Source organism: Budorcas taxicolor, chromosome 16 (genome assembly GCF_023091745.1).
Source record: "Budorcas taxicolor isolate Tak-1 chromosome 16, Takin1.1, whole genome shotgun sequence".
Lineage (NCBI taxonomy): Eukaryota > Metazoa > Chordata > Mammalia > Artiodactyla > Bovidae > Budorcas > Budorcas taxicolor.
The window spans coordinates 3977630-3996204 of record NC_068925.1 but is presented as its reverse complement, the minus strand read 5'-3'; the positions used below and the strand labels follow the sequence as shown (position 1 = coordinate 3996204).

Here is an 18575-nt window from a genome sequence, read left to right as displayed (position 1 = left end):
GCTAGCATGGGGAAGGAGGAGGGGAGTAGCCCGGGAAACCAGGTGGCGGGGTGTTCACCTCCTGAAGGGCTCTTCCCTCCAACTGCATCTTTCATTTCTGCACACTTGGTCACAAAGTTCCTGGGAGATGGAGGCCAAGCGTGTCTCCTTTCCCCGAGTCTGAGCATGGGAAAAGTATATATATATATATACTTTCAATGCTTTGGGGCCTGCCACCAGGACTGAGGCCAGGAACACAGGCAAAGGCTGCTCACAGTCACGGAGGCACTGCCTGGCGGTTCACATACCCACTGGGGTACAAGACCAGAATCTCCTTGAGCCTGGGACGGGAGGCGCCACGGCGGGGGCTGCGTGCTGTGCAGACAGGGCCAGACGTACGTTAGGCGCTGCGATCTAAACGCTGTGGCCCGAGGGCTGCACGGGCTCATTTAGGTGGACGCGATGGCTGTATCCTGGCTCGTTTGGGTGGATGGGAGGACTGTACCCTGGCTCGTTTGGGTGGACGCGACGGCTGTATCCTGGCTCGTTTGGCTGGACGCGACGGCTGTACCCTGGCTCGTTTGGGTGGACATGACGGCTATATCCTGGCTCGTTTGGGTGGACGAGAGGACTGTACCCCGGCTCGTTTGGGTGGATGGGAGGACTGTGTTGTGGCTCATTTGAGTGGACGGGAGGACTGTACCCTGGCTCGTTTGGGTGGACGGGAGGACTGTACCCTGGCTCGTTTGGGTGGACGTGACAGCTGTACCCTGGCTCGTTTGGGTGGACGTGATGGCTGTGCCCTGGCTCGTTTGGGTGGATGGGAGGACTGTATCCTGGCTCGTTTGGGTGGACGGGAGGACTGTATCCTGGCTCGTTTGGGTGGACGTGACAGCTGTACCCTGGCTCGTTTGGGTGGACGTGACAGCTGTACCCTGGCTCGTTTGGGTGGACGTGATGGCTGTGCCCTGGCTCGTTTGGGTGGACGGGAGGACTGTATCCTGGCTCGTTTGGATGGACGGGAGGACTGTATCCTGGCTCGATTGGGTGGACGTGACAGCTGTACCCTGGCTCGTTTGGGTGGACGTGACGGCTGTGCCCTGGCTTGTTTGGGTGGACGGGAGGACTGTCCTGGCTCGTTTGGGTGGACGTGATGGCTGTGCCCTGGCTCGTTTGGGTGGACGGGAGGACTGTATCCTGGCTCGTTTGGGTGGACGGGAAGACTGTACCCTGGCTCGTTTGGGTGGACAGTAGGACTGTACCCTGGCTCGTTTGGGTGGACGAGAGGACTGTATCCTGGCTCATTTGGGTGGACGGGAGGACTGTATCCTGGCTCGTTTGGGTGGACGTGACAGCTGTACCCTGGCTCGTTTGGGTGGACGTGATGGCTGTGCCCTGGCTCGTTTGGGTGGACAGTAGGACTGTACCCTGGCTCGTTTGGGTGGACGGGAGGACTGTATCCTGGCTCATTTGGGTGGACGGGAGGACTGTATCCTGGCTCGTTTGGGTGGACGGGAGGACTGTATCCTGGCTCGTTTGGGTGGACGGGAGGACTATCCTGGCTCGTTTGGGTGGACGGGAGGACTGTCCTGGCTCGTTTGGGTGGACGGGAGGACTGTATCCTAGCTCGTTTGGGTGGACGGGAGGACTGTATCCTGGCTCGTTTGGGTGGATGGGAGGATTGTATCCTGGCTCGTTTGGGTGGACGTGACAGCTGTACCCTGGCTCGTTTGGGTGGACGTGATGGCTGTGCCCTGGCTCGTTTGGGTGGACGGGAGGACTATCCTGGCTCGTTTGGGTGGACGTGATGGCTGTGCCCTGGCTCGTTTGGGTGGACGGGAGGACTGTATCCTGGCTCGTTTGGGTGGACGGGAGTACTGTATCCTGGCTCGTTTGGGTGGACGGGAGGACTATCCTGGCTCGTTTGGGTGGACGTGATGGCTGTGCCCTGGCTTATTTGGGTGGATGGGAAGACTGTATCCTGGCTTGTTTGGGTGGACGTGATGGCTGTGCCCTGGCTCGTTTGGGTGGACGGGAGGACTGTATCCTGGCTCGTTTGGGTGGACGTGATGGCTGTATCCTGGCTCGTTTGGGTGGACGGGAGGACTGTATCCTGGCTCGTTTGGGTGGATGGGAGGACTGTATCCTGGCTCGTTTGGGTGGACGGGAGGACTATCCTGGCTCGTTTGGGTGGACGTGATGGCTGTGCCCTGGCTCGTTTGGGTGGACAGTAGGACTGTACCCTGGCTCGTTTGGGTGGACGGGAGGACTGTATCCTGGCTCATTTGGGTGGACGGGAGGACTGTATCCTGGCTCGTTTGGGTGGACGGGAGGACTGTATCCTGGCTCGTTTGGGTGGACGGGAGGACTATCCTGGCTCGTTTGGGTGGATGGGAGGACTGTCCTGGCTCGTTTGGGTGGACGGGAGGACTGTATCCTAGCTCGTTTGGGTGGACGGGAGGACTGTATCCTGGCTCGTTTGGGTGGATGGGAGGATTGTATCCTGGCTCGTTTGGGTGGACGTGACAGCTGTACCCTGGCTCGTTTGGGTGGACGTGATGGCTGTGCCCTGGCTCGTTTGGGTGGACGGGAGGACTATCCTGGCTCGTTTGGGTGGACGTGATGGCTGTGCCCTGGCTCGTTTGGGTGGACGGGAGGACTGTATCCTGGCTCGTTTGGGTGGACGGGAGTACTGTATCCTGGCTCGTTTGGGTGGACGGGAGGACTATCCTGGCTCGTTTGGGTGGACGTGATGGCTGTGCCCTGGCTTATTTGGGTGGATGGGAAGACTGTATCCTGGCTTGTTTGGGTGGACGTGATGGCTGTGCCCTGGCTCGTTTGGGTGGACGGGAGGACTGTATCCTGGCTCGTTTGGGTGGACGTGATGGCTGTATCCTGGCTCGTTTGGGTGGACGGGAGGACTGTATCCTGGCTCGTTTGGGTGGATGGGAGGACTGTATCCTGGCTCGTTTGGGTGGACGGGAGGACTATCCTGGCTCGTTTGGGTGGACGTGATGGCTGTGCCCTGGCTCGTTTGGGTGGACGGGAGGACTGTATCCTGGCTCATTTGGGTGGATGGGAGGACTGTATCCTGGCTCGTTTGGGTGGACAGTAGGACTGTATCCTGGCTCGTTTGGGTGAATGTGATGGCTGTATCCTGGCTCGTTTGGGTGGATGCGGTGACTGTATCCTGGCTTGTTTGGGTGGACACAATGGCTGTATCATGGCTAGTCTGGGTGGACGCGAGGACTGTATCCTTGCTCTGGCTCATTGTCCGTCACACGGATCTGGTACAGACTGTCACTCTATCCTCCCTGGGGAACCTCTGGTCTTCGAATTTCGGTCCAGCCTGGTCCAGATGAGGGCGGCTATGAAAAGCTGTGACGGAAAGGACTGTGGCCCTGAAGCTCCCCTTCTCCTCCTTTCTCCCCAACAGGATCCCACCGTCTTGGCTGTGAGGGAAAACCGAGGTAAGGGACCGGTCTCTTCATGCGGGCGGGGAGGGTGAAAACCGCAGGCTCTGCCCAGATTCCTTTTTCTCCCCAGCTCCCTTGATTTATAGGTCCAGTCTGCCTCTGTGTGTGTGTTTTCCTATATGAGGTGTGGACACAGCTGGAGAGCACATTTCTTTCCACAAAATGTTTTTGCATTATTTTTCCTAGTTATTCCTATGGTGTCCCTGGGAGATGGAGATGAGTTGGTGTAAGTGTGGGGGTGGGCATGGTGCCCCGGCTTCCAAATGGGAAAACTTTCACTTGAGTAGGTTGTAGGCTCATAACCCCCATGTTTCCAATTTAGCAGGGGCCTAGGGCGACAGTGATAAAGAATTTGTCCCTAGGATCCCCTCTTAAGTCTTTCAAGCAGAATGTTGCCCATATCCTAGAAATATGTTGCTTATATCTCCAGGATTCTTGGTCAGTGATTCCCAATCTTTCAGATTTTGTGGACCAAAAAGTATCATTTTGGTGACCAACATACAATTGCTGGTCTTATTTTGCTAAGCAGTGACTTCCTAGTAATTGATAACTCTTATTCCGACTATTTCCTAAAAGAAAGGACATTTAACACAAAATAAGTAGCGGCGCATAAGGACGGTGTTTAGAACTGAGCATCTTTCCCTTTATGAGCAGCATGTGCTGTGCTCCTGCTTTCCCCACTTCAGCGCAGACGTGTGGCTGGCGGCTCAGGACCGCGGTCCCGGGCAGTGCCTTGCCCACGCAGTGGGGCTCACTGCCCCTCAGTGCTCTTCCTCCTGTGCCCTTCCTTAAACAGAGAAGGTTGTGGAAGCCTTGACGGCTGCCATCTTGGACCTGGTGGAGCTGTACTGCAACACGTTCAACGCAGACTTCCAGACTGCGGTGCCTGGGAGCCGCAAGCACGCCCTGGTTCAGGAGGCCTGCCATCTCTCCGGGCCGCTGGCCTTCACGGTCTATGCCACCCACCGCATCCCGATCATCTGGGCTACCAGGTGAATGCGGGCTCCTGGCCCGGGCCTAGGGAGCGAGCCGCGTGTCACTTCGGATGCCTTTCTGTCTGCATGGGACTCCACGGCCCTAAATTCAGGATCTGTGGCACGGTGGTGCCCCATGCGCCCACTCAGAGGGACACAGAAGGGGGACATGCAGCGGGGGAAGGGGCAGTGGCAGCCGGGGCTGGCATTCCCGCTCCGCTCTGTGCTGGCTGCAGAGGCATCCCTGCCCCTCCCACCCAAGGCCGGCGAGGGGGACACGCTGGCAGCGACAGATGGCCGCTTCCCGGCTTCCCAGGCTGAGTGCACCCTCCCACCGTGACCACACTCCCCTGAGCACAGTGGGCGGGGCGGGGGCGCGGCAGACCCTTTGTCTGGAGTCCCCCGGGTGGGGGACGTTAGCGTGATCCTCAGGCCCTACCGTGCAGGCCCCCTTGGCCCGAGGGGATCAGGCCTGTGGCGCCCCCCACTCCGCCCTCCTCCCGGACCCTCGCCCCCTTCCCCGCTCTCTTTGTTCCCTGCTTAATGTATTCCTCTGGGCGACTGGCGGAGAACAAAGGGCGACTCTGGGAGCCTGGGCCTTCGCTGCCCTCCTCTGTCAGGCACCTGTTGGCGCAGGGACCCCCCCCTGTGTTGGCATTCATGTCTGCATCTGTCGCGCTCTCCTCCCACGCCCCCCACTCCCTACGTGCACCGGCACAGATGTACACACGGGCCTGGGGCTGGCGCTGGCCCTGGCCCTGGGCAGGGGCTGTGGGCTGAGTCCAGTAAGGGGCAGAGGCCAGGGCTCCACATGCAGCCTCAGAGCGGGCAGGGGCACCCAGGCTGAGCTGCTTTTCCCGGAGCCTGCGTCCCCAGATCCTACCTGGCTGTCCGGCCCCTTGACCGCGTGTTCCGGTCCCGCAGACCGAGAAGAGCGTAACCAGGGGAAATGGAGCTTGGTGTGGTTCGGTGCCAAGATGCCGTCTGGGAGCCGAGGGCCCTGACTTGCCTCCTTTCCCTTGTAGCTATGAAGAGTTCTACCTCTCCTGCTCCCTCAGCCACGGCGGCAAGGAATTGTGCAGCCCCCTGCAGACCCGACGGGTCCACTTCTCCAAGTACCTCTTCCACCTCGTCATCTGGGACCAACAGTAAGCGCTCCTCCCACGCCGACCTCCCCCTGAGGCTCCAGGGCCCACCGCAGACCCTCTCTCAGCCTCTGAAGACCCAGGTTAAACCGGGCTCTCTCATTGACTAGCCAGGAGAGCCATTCAGACTCTTGAGTCTCCACTTCCAGAACTCTTAATTTCTAACTTTAAAGTGGTTATGAGTCTCCAATGAGAAGTGACCATAAAAGCGTGTTGTAAAGCATGAAGGACCATATAGACATTAGTCTTAATAATAATTCATCATTTTAATCTTGTCTCCCTTAAGAGGTTTAACTAGTCTGATTGAGTCTCATCTTCTCCCTTGTTCCTAAATTGCCTGTAGAAGAGGGAGACAGGACTGTGTGCTTTCTCCCTTACGTATCAGGGAGGAAAGGCTGCCTGTGGGGAAGAAGAATGGGCTTGGAGCCGTAGGAGTGAAGCTCTGTTTCTGGCTCTGCCCATAGTCCTAGATTCTCTGAGACCTCAGTTTCTCAACCTGTGAAGTGGGGACATTTGTTTAACTCAGAGGCAGTTGTGGCACTGAAATGAGATAGGTTACAGATATAAACATGAAACCACAAGCACAGGATAGTAACACCATGCTATTAACAGTAATTTGCTGTCAGGAAGGTAGGCATCAGCCAAGCAAAACAGGAAGGAAACGGAGGTGCGGGTGCCTTGCTGGCGACATTGCAGAACCTCGTGTGCCTTGTGCATTTTCCGTGCTGTGCTGCATCCACTCAGGGAGTTTGGTTGCTCCCCCAGCTTCACTTTCCCAGATTGACTTATCTCTGAGTCCTTATGTACAAACCAGAAGATTTAGGAGATGGAGGAGGGTCCTTTTTGAGGCCACGGGGTGCTGAAATAGATGCATGGCGAGCCTGGAGGTCTGGGAGAGGTGGGCCATTTTACAGGTGGCTGAAGGGGGACGAGCAGGATGGAGGGCAGCCCGTGTCTCCTGCCGTCCACTTTTACAGTTCTTAGAGCAATAAAGGCGGAAATACGGTTCTCTGATTAAGCAGCCGCCAGGGCAGAGAAGTCTCTTTAGAGGCGGAGGATGGCTGCATCAAAAGGCTCCTGAATTCCATCATCCCCTTGGGACTCTCTGACTCACCACTGCTGCTAAGGGAGGGAGCGTTACAGTGCTCTGGCCCAGGCAGACCCCACAGTGAGCCGTTGCCCGCGGAGCGTCAGAGGCATGGAAGCAGCCCAGCATGTTCTGCCCTGGGCTCCCTGAGTCTCTGCCTCAGACCCCACGGGGCTGGTCTCCTGCCTAGAGCCTCGTGGAAGGGGTCGTCTCAGCGCTGCCCCTCCAGGTCGCCCTTGGGCACCTTCCTGATCGAGACCAAGGCGCGTGGGAGGGCGTGCTACAGTGTGGGGTTCAGAGCACTGGCTTGGAGTGCCACCATCCTCTCCTCCCTGCAGGTGCCACCTTGGGCAGGTCATTGAGTCCAAAATGGACGGTGATACAGCCTACCCTACAGGGTTGTTTGAGAGCAGTCGAGACACGGCAAGCAAAGTGCTGGGCACGATACCTAGTGTGTGATAAATGTTCTCTTCTCTATGTCGTGTTTGGAGCTGGGGGAGCCCTTTCAGTTCCGGTTTCTCTGTTCCAAGTGACTGGCACAGTGACTGACACTTGAAGATGTTTGTGTGTGAAAGGACTAAATGTGTAACTCAGTTCCAGTGCAGTAACCACAGTGTCACACAGAGAACAGCACACAGTATACACACGTGTCACACACGTGAAGCTCTGATAAGGAAGCTGAGGCACAGGAGTGTGAATAGCTGGCCCAGGTTGGGAGAGGCAGAACCAGGACTGGAAGGGCACATCCCAGGACCCCTGCCGGCAGGAGCTGGCCCCTGTGCCATGCTGTTGAGGGATGGGGTGCAGAAGGGAGGAGGCCCAGGGCTGCAGCTCACCTATGGGATGTTCTGACTGACCCCAGGTGACGGTCCATGGGGAGATTTCAGAATACCGGATATACCCAAGGGGCGAGGAGAAGCGGGCCTTGGCTGGGGCCAGACTTGCTGGTTTCGGTTCAGAAAGTTTCCACACTCCACTTTTCCTCTGGGTGCCCAGCTGGAAGCCTCTTCTCGGGTGAAAAGAAAGGATCGGAACTAGCTTGTCTCCTCTCTGCTGTGAGGCCAGCCGGTCCTCTCCCCCACCTTAGTGTGTGGATCAGCTAACTCTCAAAATAGGTCCAGCAGCCTGGCTCTGCCCCTAGCCGGGCCTGGCATGCGTGCTGGCTCCTGGAGGGGTCCTAATTATAGCTGTGGGCCCCCGGGGTAGGGACGGGGCAGGGCCCTGCCGGTCTCTGGCAGGGAGGCGGGAGTGCTCCGCTTAGGTGGAGGTTCCCCCAGGACTGAGGGGCACAGTGGGGGGAGCTGCTGGTCATGAAGCTGCTCACCACGGGGGTGGCCGCCCTGCCTCTGTGTCCTCGGGCGTAGAAGCTGCTGGGCCCGGGGCTGGCCAGAAGGGTGTGCCAGCATGGACTTTGGCCCCGGGACAGCTTCCCCGAAAGGTAATGCGGGTCCTCCCTCTTCCCACAGCTCCCCTCCCCTTCCCCCTCACCCCACCCCAGGGCCTGCTCCTGAACTTGGAGGGCGAGGCTGGGTGTGGTGTGACTCAGATGACCGGAGACCATCTGGGTCCTCCGGGGCTTCTGTGCTTGACTTCTTTGGACCCTGCCATTTGCTTTCTCACTACCCGGGGGCGGGGAGGAGCCCCTTCTTTTTATCCCTTTGGTTTTCAAAATGTTGGGGGTGAGAACAAACTATTTGTGCCTGGTGGGTTAGGAGAAGAGGGGGCTGGGGAGGGCTGTGTGGCGATGGGGGTGGTCAGCAGGAGGAAGAGATCCTGCTGCTGCTTCCTGGTGGCGGGGATTGTTCAGTGGAAAAGGATTGTCAGCAAATGGGTTCTTGGGGACCCGCTGCAGAAATCCTGAAACTCAGGAAGGAGTGCGGCAGACAGTTCGGGTCATGTCGTCACCTGAACTCTAGGTGTCTCTGGCTAAGTGAGTTCTGTCTGGTTACACTGAGGAGCCTCAGAGTCAGAAGATGTTTGCCTGACTCTCCCCAGAGGCTGCAGAGACTCTGGACTGTGGTCCCGAGGGCCTCGAGGGAAGTTTGGCTTGCAGTCTAGAGTCTGTCCTGGTTCTGCAGGAAGGCTTCCACCGGGAGCACGTGGGAGGCGGAGCCCTCAGCCTCAGCCTGCCGTCCTGGCCGCCTGGCCCTGGAGGCCACAGGGGCAGCACTGGCTGATCTGGTTTCCTGTGCTCCCTAGGATCTGCTTCCCTGTGCAGCTGAACCGGCTGCCTCGGGAGACCCTGCTGTGCGCCACCCTCTACGCTCTGCCCGTGCCCCCGCCTGGGAGCTCCTCGGAGGCCAACAAGCAGCGGCGGGTGCCTGAAGCTCTGGGCTGGGTCACTGCTCCGCTCTTCAACTTCAGGCAGTACGTGGCCTTGGCTGGAGGAGGGCCTAGGCAGAGGTGTGACCAAGGAAGCTACTGGGCAGGACTTACGGCCCAGGACTGGTGGGAAGGGGCAGGGAAATGCATGCTTAGGTAATGCCATCTGGTCTTACCATTGGAAGGACCAGTCCCCCTCTCTAGCTCATGAAGGCGTCCACCCCAGGTGTGGTGAGCTTAGAAAGGCTTCCTGGAGAGAGTGGGATTTTTTTTAAGGCTTGAAAGAAGGAAAAGTTGGTGGTCTGGGGGGAGAATAGGAGAGAAGAGTTGGGCAGAGAATTCAAGCAGAAAAGGCAGATTTTTGGATGGGGAAGCAAGAGAAAACCATGTCCTTAGCCATTGGGTTTGTTGGCTCATCCCCTCTTCCATCTCCCTTAGAGTCCTGACCTGTGGCCGGAAGCTTCTGGGCTTATGGCCAGCAACACAGGAAAGTCCCAGTGCCCGCTGGAGTGCACCTAATTTCCATCAGCCAGATAGTGTGATCCTGCAGGTGAGAGCCCAGCCCATCCCTCCCACCCTCAGACCCCTCCAGAGGCGGCTCCAAGGCTCCCCCGGGGGTTTGGGCTGGGCGGTAGCAGAGCACGCGGAGCTGGGGCGGGGGGTGGTTTGGCGGAGGCCGCCAGGCGCGTGAGGCTGGAGCAGAGTGGGAGGGCCGCCTCTGTGGAGTCCGAGTCCTGTCTCCTGGAGGTCACCTGATTTCAAGGAGCCCGAGGCAGGATTTGAGGCCCCTGCCAAGCAGGGCTCAGCTCCTCAGAGCCCCTTGTGATGAACTCTAATATTAGTAGGCTGAGCCATCCCCTCTTGGTGCCCGTGGGGGGACCCATTCTCTGGACAAGGGAGGAGTCGGTCAGGTCCAAGGTCTCCGGCTCCATTGTGGTCACGAGATGCTTTGGTTTGGAATATGGAATATCAAAGTGGATGCAGAATGAAACCTCCAAGAGGCAGGCATTTTTATCTGTCGTATTTACTACTCTGTACCCAGGGCCTAAGGCTTGGCATATATTAGGTTTCAATAAGCATTTCTTGAGTGGAGGAATGTGGAACTCCCTTTGAGGACGGTCTCCCTGAGCTCTGACGTCCGTTACAGGAGGGTGAACGTGGCAGCATGGAGGAAGGGGACGCAGCATTGCGGCCTCAGAGTTGGCAGGGCCCTCGCTGCGCGTGTGGTCCCGGCCTCCATCAGGTGGTGCCCGCCAGCCTCGGCCTAATCACACATCTGTTCGGAGCTCTGGCCTGGGACCAGTCTCTTCCTCACTTGACCATTTTTCTTTCTGTCTCTTCATTTCCTTCTCATTTTTTTGCTGGAGGTTATAGCTACAAGGGACTGTAGTGATCACCAGGTCCAACAAGGTTATTTTGCAGACAAAGAATCTGCGGGAAGGGAGGGAGGGAGGCAGGAATGCTGGCAGGTAAGAGCGAGCTGGAGCCCCAGGTCGGCAGCAGCCCCACCCAGTTGTGGTTCTCTCTCCTCACTTTCCCGATGTCATCCCGCAGATTGACTTTCCCACCTCGGCCTTTGACATCAAGTTCACCAGCCCTGCTGGAGACAAGTTCAGCCCCCGCTATGAGTTTGGCAGCCTCCGGGAGGAAGACCAACATGTGCTTAAGAGCATCGTGCAGAAGGAGTCCCTGTACTGGTGAGGCGCAGGGCATGCCCCGTGTGTGACTCAGGCCTCCAGTGAATTCTCGGGTTCCAGCTGGCCTCCCAGCGGGTCCCTGTCCTCCTGCTCTGGGGGGCGAGGTGGGCTGGGGTGGGCATTGACTGCCACCTGGGCGGGAAGTCATGGAAAGAGGGCTCCGCAGCCCCTAGAGCTTTTTCAAAAGCTGGCCTTAGGAGAGTGGAGAGCTCAGAGTGAGGATGTTAGATCGGGGAATGCCCCTCCCCACAGTGGGCACTTGACCCAGGATCAGCTGGCCAGGAGCCCCAGAGCTCTGCCCACCGCAGATGAGCTGTCCGCTGTTTGCTGTCCGCGGGGGCCGCTGGGCTTCCCACCGTGCCCCCACTTGCTGCCCCTGCCACATCCACAGCCTCTGTGTTTCTCTGGCCCTGCCACTTTCCAAAGAGGATCTGCTGTCCAGGCAAGCTGGCAGCTCTCGGGGGTCTGTGAGCCCAAGCTGATCTCCCCCTGGGGGCCACTTCTCTCGGATGGTTTGGAGAAGCCTGAGGAGCCGTGGGGTCTGGGCGCTCCCTGGCCTGTCCTCTCCTGTACCTGTCTGGCTCTGGCAGGGCCCTGCCTGTGGCAGTTGAGGAAATGAGAGAGCTGGGGCTTCTCTTGCTTGCTCCTGTCCCATTAGGGCGCCCCCCGCACCCCCCGCGCCGCTGACCCCTTACTCCTCCGCCCCTCAGCTCCCTCCCCCATTGGACACGTCATCTCAGGCCAGGCCCGTTAGCTGCAGGCGCTCCAGCTGGCCCCCGAGGTCCCCAGAGGCCTCTCAGCTGCCCAAACCCTGGCGTGGGGACCGCTGCCCTCTGGTGGCTCTACTTGGGAGATGCCCTCGGTGATGCCCTCTGCATCCTCAGGAGGGGCAGCCTATCCTGTGCTTGGCCCGGATGTCCCTGAGATTTGGACTCTGGCTCCCAAAGTTCACTTCACACGTTGCGATCCCTTAGGGATAGCATCTGACTTCCCCATTCTGACTTAAGGGCTCTTGGGTGTAGCCTGGACAGAGGCGTTCACAGCGCCCCTCGGGTACTAGGCGGGAAGTTCGGGACTTTCTTAGTTGTCGCGCGCTGCATTCTCGGAGGCGCAGCGTTCTCTTGGAGGCCGGGAGCCCTGCAGACAGCCGGCCCCGCGCCCTCTCACCGCCCCCCGCCCCCGCCCCCAGGCTCACGGATGCGGACAAAAAGCGCCTGTGGGAGAAGCGGTATTACTGCCACGCGGAGGTGAGCGCGCTGCCGCTGGTGCTTGCCAGCGCACCCAGCTGGGAGTGGGCCTGCCTCCCCGACACCTATGCTCTGCTGGCGCAGTGGACCCCCATGAACCACCAGGACGCCCTGGGGCTCCTGCACGCCACGTGAGTCGCGACACCCACCTTTCCCGAGCAGAAGTCCTGCCCGAGCAGTCACGTGGGCGTGGAAATTCAGGGCTTTCCCACTTCTGTTTCTCCACCCCTACCCTTCATGTTATACTAGGAACATTTTCCAAACATACAACAAAGCTGAAAATAGTGAACATCCATATTCCAGCCACCTAGATGCTAACCTTTAGCATTTATTACATTTGCTTCATGGTATATGTATTTCCATCAATATATCATATTTTATATGCATTTTGAAGTAAATTGAGACATCGTAACTCCTTCCTAAATTCTTAAGCAAGCATATTATTAACTAGAGCTCAATGTTTATTTACAGGTTTTCCTTTGAGATAAAATATACATATAAATAAATGCCCGAGCCTTATGTGTACATGTGCTGAGGTTTGATGTGTGCACACACCTGTTTAACCCAAATCTTATTTCTTTTTCAAAAGTTCTACTTTTGAAGCCATCGCTTGCTGCTTTCCGCTAGGGACACAGGCTTCCAGTCTCAAACCCCTAGATGGTACCCACTGTTCTTGGCTTATTTTCTACTACTCCTAGTAATTAAAATGTATCTAATCCATGCATTTTGCCTTCAGGACTTTTTGAGGCAATGGATTTGCTAATCTCTGCTAAACTAATTCTGGCTAGGTATACTGGCTTATATATAGTGATCTCTGTTACTCACCAGACAAGTTTCGCATTAAAGGATGGTACCAAGAAGTCATAGCACTTTGCCTCTCTTGAGAGCTCTTTGATGATGGGAATTTCTAGCAGAGTGGGGATTAAGGAAGAGATCTTTGGGAGTGGGTTTGAGGACTTTGTCTCATTTTCTTTAGCTCATACAGGGAATGAGAGTGACTTCCATGGCCTGAGGCTGACTCTAACGTGGGCTGGGACATTCTCAAGGATTGCAATCCAGAAAAGGTGCTTAGGACTCCTAGTGGCTTTGGCAGATGCTGGAAGTCATTACCTTTTCTCCGCCCGTGCCTCTGAGGCCCCGGTGTGAGGGGCTTGCTCACTCCTGTGCCTCAGTCCCTGGGACTGGATTGTCAGCATTCTGGGCCCTGTCTTGCAGGTTCCCAGACCAGGAGGTGCGTCGCATGGCCGTACAGTGGATCGGCTCCCTCTCTGATGCCGAGCTGCTGGACTACTTGCCCCAGCTCGTGCAGGTGAGTGGGCTGGCCTTCCCTCCGGTTCTGATGGTCCCGCCCCCGGGGCCCCAAGACAGACTGTATTCTACAAGGATATTGGTTGGTATAGAGTACGGACAGTCAACAAAGCCCCCTGTCCCCTGTCTCCCACCCAGGCCTTAAAGTACGAATGCTACCTGGACAGCCCCTTGGTGCGCTTCCTCCTGAAGCGAGCGGTCTCTGACTTGAGAGTGACTCACTACTTCTTCTGGTAAAACTGTGCAGAAAGGGGAGAGGTAGACTTGTCTCCCTCACTTGGGAGCACTTTACTTTCAGCCTGCAGGATGGGGGCTTCCCGGGTGGCGCTAGTGGTAAAGAACCCGCCTGCCAGCGCAGGAGACAAAAGAGGCGCAGGTTCTGTCCCTGGGTTGGGAAGATCCCCTGGAGAAGGAAATGGCAACCCACTCCAGTATTCTTGCTTGGAGAATCCCACAGACGTAGGAGCCTGGCAGGCTGTAGTCTGAGGGTTTGCAAAGAGTCCGACACCACTGAAGTGATTTAGCACTGCCAGGTGGGGAGCTGAGCCGTCTGGGTTGCAGTATTTGGGCCAGCACCTTTTCCTCAGGGGGTCTCAGCCCACCCCTATGGTAAGCAGAGTGGGGAATCGTCCCTGGCCCTCCTCTCCACCCTCATGTGGCAGAAATATAAAGGAGAAACCAGATGCATGAGGCCTTTGAACTCTACTTAAAAACAACATGGGCAAGCTGAGAGGTGGATGAACACCTCTGTATCAGTTTTACATCCAGAGTCTGTTTCCTGTCCCAAGTTTGGGGTGGGTTTTCCAGGCAGTTGGAGCTGGGTCTGCCCATTCCCCAGCCCCCTTGCCTGTGGTCCCTTGGGTGTTCTGACTGCCTCGCTTCCCTTTGCCGGATAGGTTGCTGAAGGACGGCCTCAAAGACTCTCAGTTCAGCATCCGCTACCAGTACCTGCTGGCCGCCTTGTTGTGTTGCTGTGGCAAGGGGCTGAGAGAGGAGTTTAACCGCCAGTGCTGGCTTGTTAATACCCTGGCCAAACTGGCCCAGCAGGTCCGGGAGGCTGCCCCGTCTGCACGGCAGGTGAGCAGGACGAGGCTGCCTCTGCCCCATTCCGGTTCTGGGCCTCTGCAGCCAATTGTAACTTCTCAGGCCTCCTGACCAGCAGGATGGCACTTGACCATCGCTCGTGAGGGGCTGAAAGGAGGTGATTCTCTAATCTACAGGCTACAAACCATGGGTGTGTTTTCTTTGGCTTGCTAAGTAATATTTATTTAACTGTTTGCCTTCAAGGCTGAGCCAAGTTGTATCAGTGGTTCACTGCGTAAGAGCACCCAGCCAGAGGGGCCAAGTGAGGGCGAAAACCCAGTCATCCTTTGTTCACTGTGCAGTGAGCCCCGTTTCAGGACCACCAGAAGGGGCACCTTTATGTTTGTACAACGGGCCTGTATGGGCCAATATTAGGGACCCTGGTTGCTAGCCTTTAAAAACTGGGAGATGATGAAGTCTAGATTATTGGCTTTCTCTGGCCACGGCCCAAGCAGCAGCTCCTGCTTGGCCTGCAGCCCCCCTCGCGTTCACTGCGGCCCCGTGAGCCATTCTGCCATCCGTTCTGTCTCTGCAGGTGTTTGGGCTGTGGCCTGGCGCTGGCCCGGGCAGGGGTGTGGGGGTGGTTTTCCTTCATCATGGTCTGCAGGAGGCTGTCCACACCTCTCCGGTGATTATTTCCATACCAGCCACTACTGGGCACCCGGCCGGGGAGGGGCCTGGCTCTGGTGGAGCCCCCGGCCCTCACCTGGGCACCCGGCCGGGGAGGGACCTGGCCCGGGTGGAGCCCCCGGTGCTCACCTGGGCACCCGGCCGGGGAGGGGCCTGACTCTGGTGGAGCCCCCGGCCCTCACCTGGGCACCTGGCCGGGGAGGGGCCTGGCTCTGGCGGAGCCCCGGCGCTCACCCCGCCTGCTCCCTCCACAGGGCATCCTCCGTGCCGGCCTGGAGGAGGTGGAGCAGTTCTTCGCCCTCAATGGCTCCTGCCGCCTGCCCCTCAGCCCCAGCCTGCTGGTTAAGGGTGTTGTGCCCAGGGTGAGCGACTGGCGGGTGTGGGGCTCTCGGAGTGGGGAGGGCTCATGGAAGCAGGGCCCTCACTGACCTGCTTACTGAGAGAGACGAGAAAGAGGGGCTTATGTGGAGCCTCTTCCCAGCCCTGACACGTGTGGTCTTTCACCTGACAGCTGTGTGGTGTGGGTGAGTGTGTGATGTGGGTGTGTGGTATGTGGTGTGGGTGTGTGTTGTATGGTAGGGGTAAGTGTGTGGTGTGGGTGAGTGTGTGGTGTGTGGTGTGGGTAAATATGTGGTGTGTGGCGTGGGTGTGTGGTGTATGGTAGGGGTAAGTGTGTGGTGTGGGTGTGTAGTGTGAGTATGTGGGTAAATATGTGGTGTGTGGTGTGGGTGTGTGGTGTATGGTGGGGTAAGTGTGTGGTGTGGGTGTGTAGTGTGAGTATGTGGGTAAATGTGTGGTGTGTGGTGTGGGTAAGTGTGTGGTGTGTGGTGTGGGTGAGTGATGTGTGGTGGGGGTAAGTGTGTGGTGTGGGTGTGTGATGTGTGTGGTGTGGGTTTGTGGTGTGTGGTGTGGTGTGGATAAGTGTGTGGTGTGGGTGTTTGGTGGGGGTGTGTGGTGTGGGTAAGTGTGTAGGTGAGTGGTGTGGGTGTGTGATGTGTGTGGTGTGGATAAGTGTGTGGTGTGGGTGTTTGGTGGGGGTGTGTGGTGTGGGTAAGTGTGTAGGTGAGTGGTGTGGGTATGTGGTGTGTGGTGTGGAGGTGTGGGTGTGTGGTGTATGGTGTGGTCTGGGTGTGTGGTGTGGGTAAGTGTGTGGTGTCAGTGTGGTGTGTGGTGTAGGGGTAAATGTGTGGTGGGGTGAGTGTGTGGTGTGGGTAAGTGTGTAGGTGAGTGGTGTGGGTATGTGGTGTGTGATGTGGAGGTGTGACTATGCGGTGTGGAGGTGTGGGTGTGTTGTGTGTGGTGTGGTCTGGGTGTGTGGTGTGTGGTGTGTGGGTGTGTGGTCTGGGTGTGTGGTGTGTGTTGTGGGTGTGGGTGTGTGGTGTGGGTGTGGTGTGGGTGTGGTGTGGGTGTGGGTGTGGTGTGTGTGGTGTGGGTGAGTGTGTGGTGTGGGTGTGGTGGGTGGTTGTGTGGTGTGGGTAAGTATGTGGTGTGTAGTGTGTGGTGGGGGTGTGTGATGTGTGGTGGGGGTGTGTGTTGTGGGTAATTGTGTGTGGGGGTGTGTGGTGTGGGTGTGTGGTGGGTTGAGTGTGTGGTGTGGATGTGGGTATGTGGTGTGGGTAAGTGTGGTGTGTGGTGTGGGTATGTGGTGTGGGTGAGTGTGTGGTGTGTGGTGTGGGTGAGTGTGTGTGGTGTGCGTGTGTGGTGTGTGGTGGGGGTGTGGTGGGGTGAGTGTGGTGTGGGTAAGTGTGTGTGGTGTGTAGTGTGTGGTGTGCGTGTGTGGTGTGCGTGTGTGGTGTGTGGTGGGGGTGTGTGGTGGAGTGAGTGTATGGTGTGGGTGTGGGTATGTGGTGTGGGTGGGTGTGTGGTGTGGGTGTGTGGTGTGTGTGGTGTGTGGTGTGGGGGGGTGTGTGTGGTGTGTGGTGGGGTGAGTGTGTGTGTGGGTGTGGGTATGTGGTGTGGGTGGGTGTGTGGTGTGGGTGGGTGTGTGGTGTGGGTGTGTGGTGTGTATGGTGTGTGGTGTGGGGGTGTGTGTGTGGTGTGTGGTGGGGTGAGTGTGTGTGGGGGTGTGGGTATGTGGTGTGGGTGTGTGTGTGGTGTGCGTGTGTGGTGTGTGGCGGGGGTGTGTGGTGGGGTGAGTGTGTGTGGGGGTGTGGGTATGTGGTGTGGGTGGGTGTGTGGTGTGGGTGGGTGTGGGTGAGTGTGTGTGGTGTGCGTGTGGTGTGTGGCGGGGTGAGTGTGTGTGGGGGTGTGGGTATGTGGTGTGGGTGGGTGTGTGGTGTGGGTGGGTGTGTGGTGTGGGTATGTGGTGTGGGTGGGTGTGGGTGTGTGTGGTGTGCGTGTGTGGTGTGTGGTGGGGGTGCGTGGCGGGGTGTGTGTGTGGGTGTGGGTATGTGGTGTGGGTGGGTGTGGGTGAGTGTGTGTGGTGTGTGGTGGGGGTGTGTGGCGGGGTGAGTGTGGGTGTGGGTGTGGGTATGTGGTGTGGGTGGGTGTGGGTGTGTGTGGTGTGCGTGTGTGGTGTGTGGTGGGGGTGCGTGGCGGGGTGAGTGTGTGTGTGGGTGTGGGTATGTGGTGTGGGTGGGTGTGGGTGAGTGTGTGTGGTATGCGTGTGTGGTGTGTGGTGGGGGTGTGTGGTGGGGTGAGTGTGTGTGGGGGTGTGGGTGTGTGGTGTGGGTGAGTGTGTGGTGTGCGTGTGTGGTGTGTGGCGGGGGTGTGTGGTGGGGTGAGTGTGTGTGGGGGTGTGGGTATGTGGTGTGGGTGTGGGTATGTGGTGTGGGTGTGTGTGTGGGTGTGTGTGTGCTGTGTGGCGGGGGTGTGTGGTGGGGTGAGTGTGTGTGGGGGTGTGGGTATGTGGTGTGGGTGTGGGTATGTGGTGTGGGTGTGTGTGTGGGTGTGTGTGTGCTGTGTGGCGGGGGTGTGTGGCGGGGTGAGTGTGTGTGGGGGTGTGGGTATGTGGTGTGGGTGGGTGTGGGTGAGTGTGTGTGGTGTGTGTGTGTGGTGTGGCGGGGGTGTGTGGCGGGGTGAGTGTGTGGTGTGCGTGTGTGCTGTGTGGCGGGGGTGTGTGGCGGGGTGTGTGGTGTGCGTGTGTGCTGTGTGGCGGGGGTGTGTGGCGGGGTGAGTGTGTGGTGTGCGTGTGTGCTGTGTGGCGGGGGTGTGTGGCGGGGTGAGTGTGTGGTGTGCGTGTGTGCTGTGTGGCGGGGATGCGTGGCGGGGTGAGTGTGTGTGGGGGTGTGGGTATGTGGTGTGGGTGGGTGTGTGGCGGGGTGAGTGTGTGGTGTGCGTGTGTGGTGTGTGGCGGGGGTGTGTGGCGGGGTGAGTGTGTGTGGGGGTGTGGGTATGTGGTGTGGGTGGGTGTGGGTGAGTGTGTGGTGTGCGTGTGTGCTGTGTGGCGGGGGTGTGTGGCGGGGTGAGTGTATGGTGTGGGTGTGGGTGTGTGGCGGGGTGAGTGTGTGGTGTGCGTGTGTGCTGTGGCGGGGGTGCGTGGCGGGGTGAGTGTGCGTGGGGGTGTGGGTATGTGGTGTGGCGGGGGTGCGTGGCGGGGTGAGTGTGTGGTGTGCGTGTGTGCTGTGTGGCGGGGGTGTGTGGTGGGGTGAGTGTGTGTGTGGGTGTGGGTGTGTGGCGGGGTGCGTG

At 58.3% G+C, this 18575-nt stretch overlaps 1 protein-coding gene across 1 annotated transcript in view; it reads left to right on the top strand.

The window, feature by feature from the left end:
- PIK3C2B (phosphatidylinositol-4-phosphate 3-kinase catalytic subunit type 2 beta) overlaps nucleotides 1-18575 on the top strand; it is a 72140-nt gene that overhangs the window by 30817 nt on the left and 22748 nt on the right. The window contains exons 11-22 of the mRNA XM_052653605.1: nucleotides 3416-3449; nucleotides 4252-4447; nucleotides 5455-5577; nucleotides 8861-9028; nucleotides 9422-9533; nucleotides 10538-10680; nucleotides 11870-11927; nucleotides 12012-12058; nucleotides 13143-13236; nucleotides 13374-13468; nucleotides 14132-14312; nucleotides 15203-15310. Coding sequence (XP_052509565.1) covers nucleotides 3416-3449; nucleotides 4252-4447; nucleotides 5455-5577; nucleotides 8861-9028; nucleotides 9422-9533; nucleotides 10538-10680; nucleotides 11870-11927; nucleotides 12012-12058; nucleotides 13143-13236; nucleotides 13374-13468; nucleotides 14132-14312; nucleotides 15203-15310 — 1359 coding nt within the window. The remainder of the gene's footprint in view (nucleotides 1-3415; nucleotides 3450-4251; nucleotides 4448-5454; nucleotides 5578-8860; nucleotides 9029-9421; nucleotides 9534-10537; nucleotides 10681-11869; nucleotides 11928-12011; nucleotides 12059-13142; nucleotides 13237-13373; nucleotides 13469-14131; nucleotides 14313-15202; nucleotides 15311-18575) is intronic.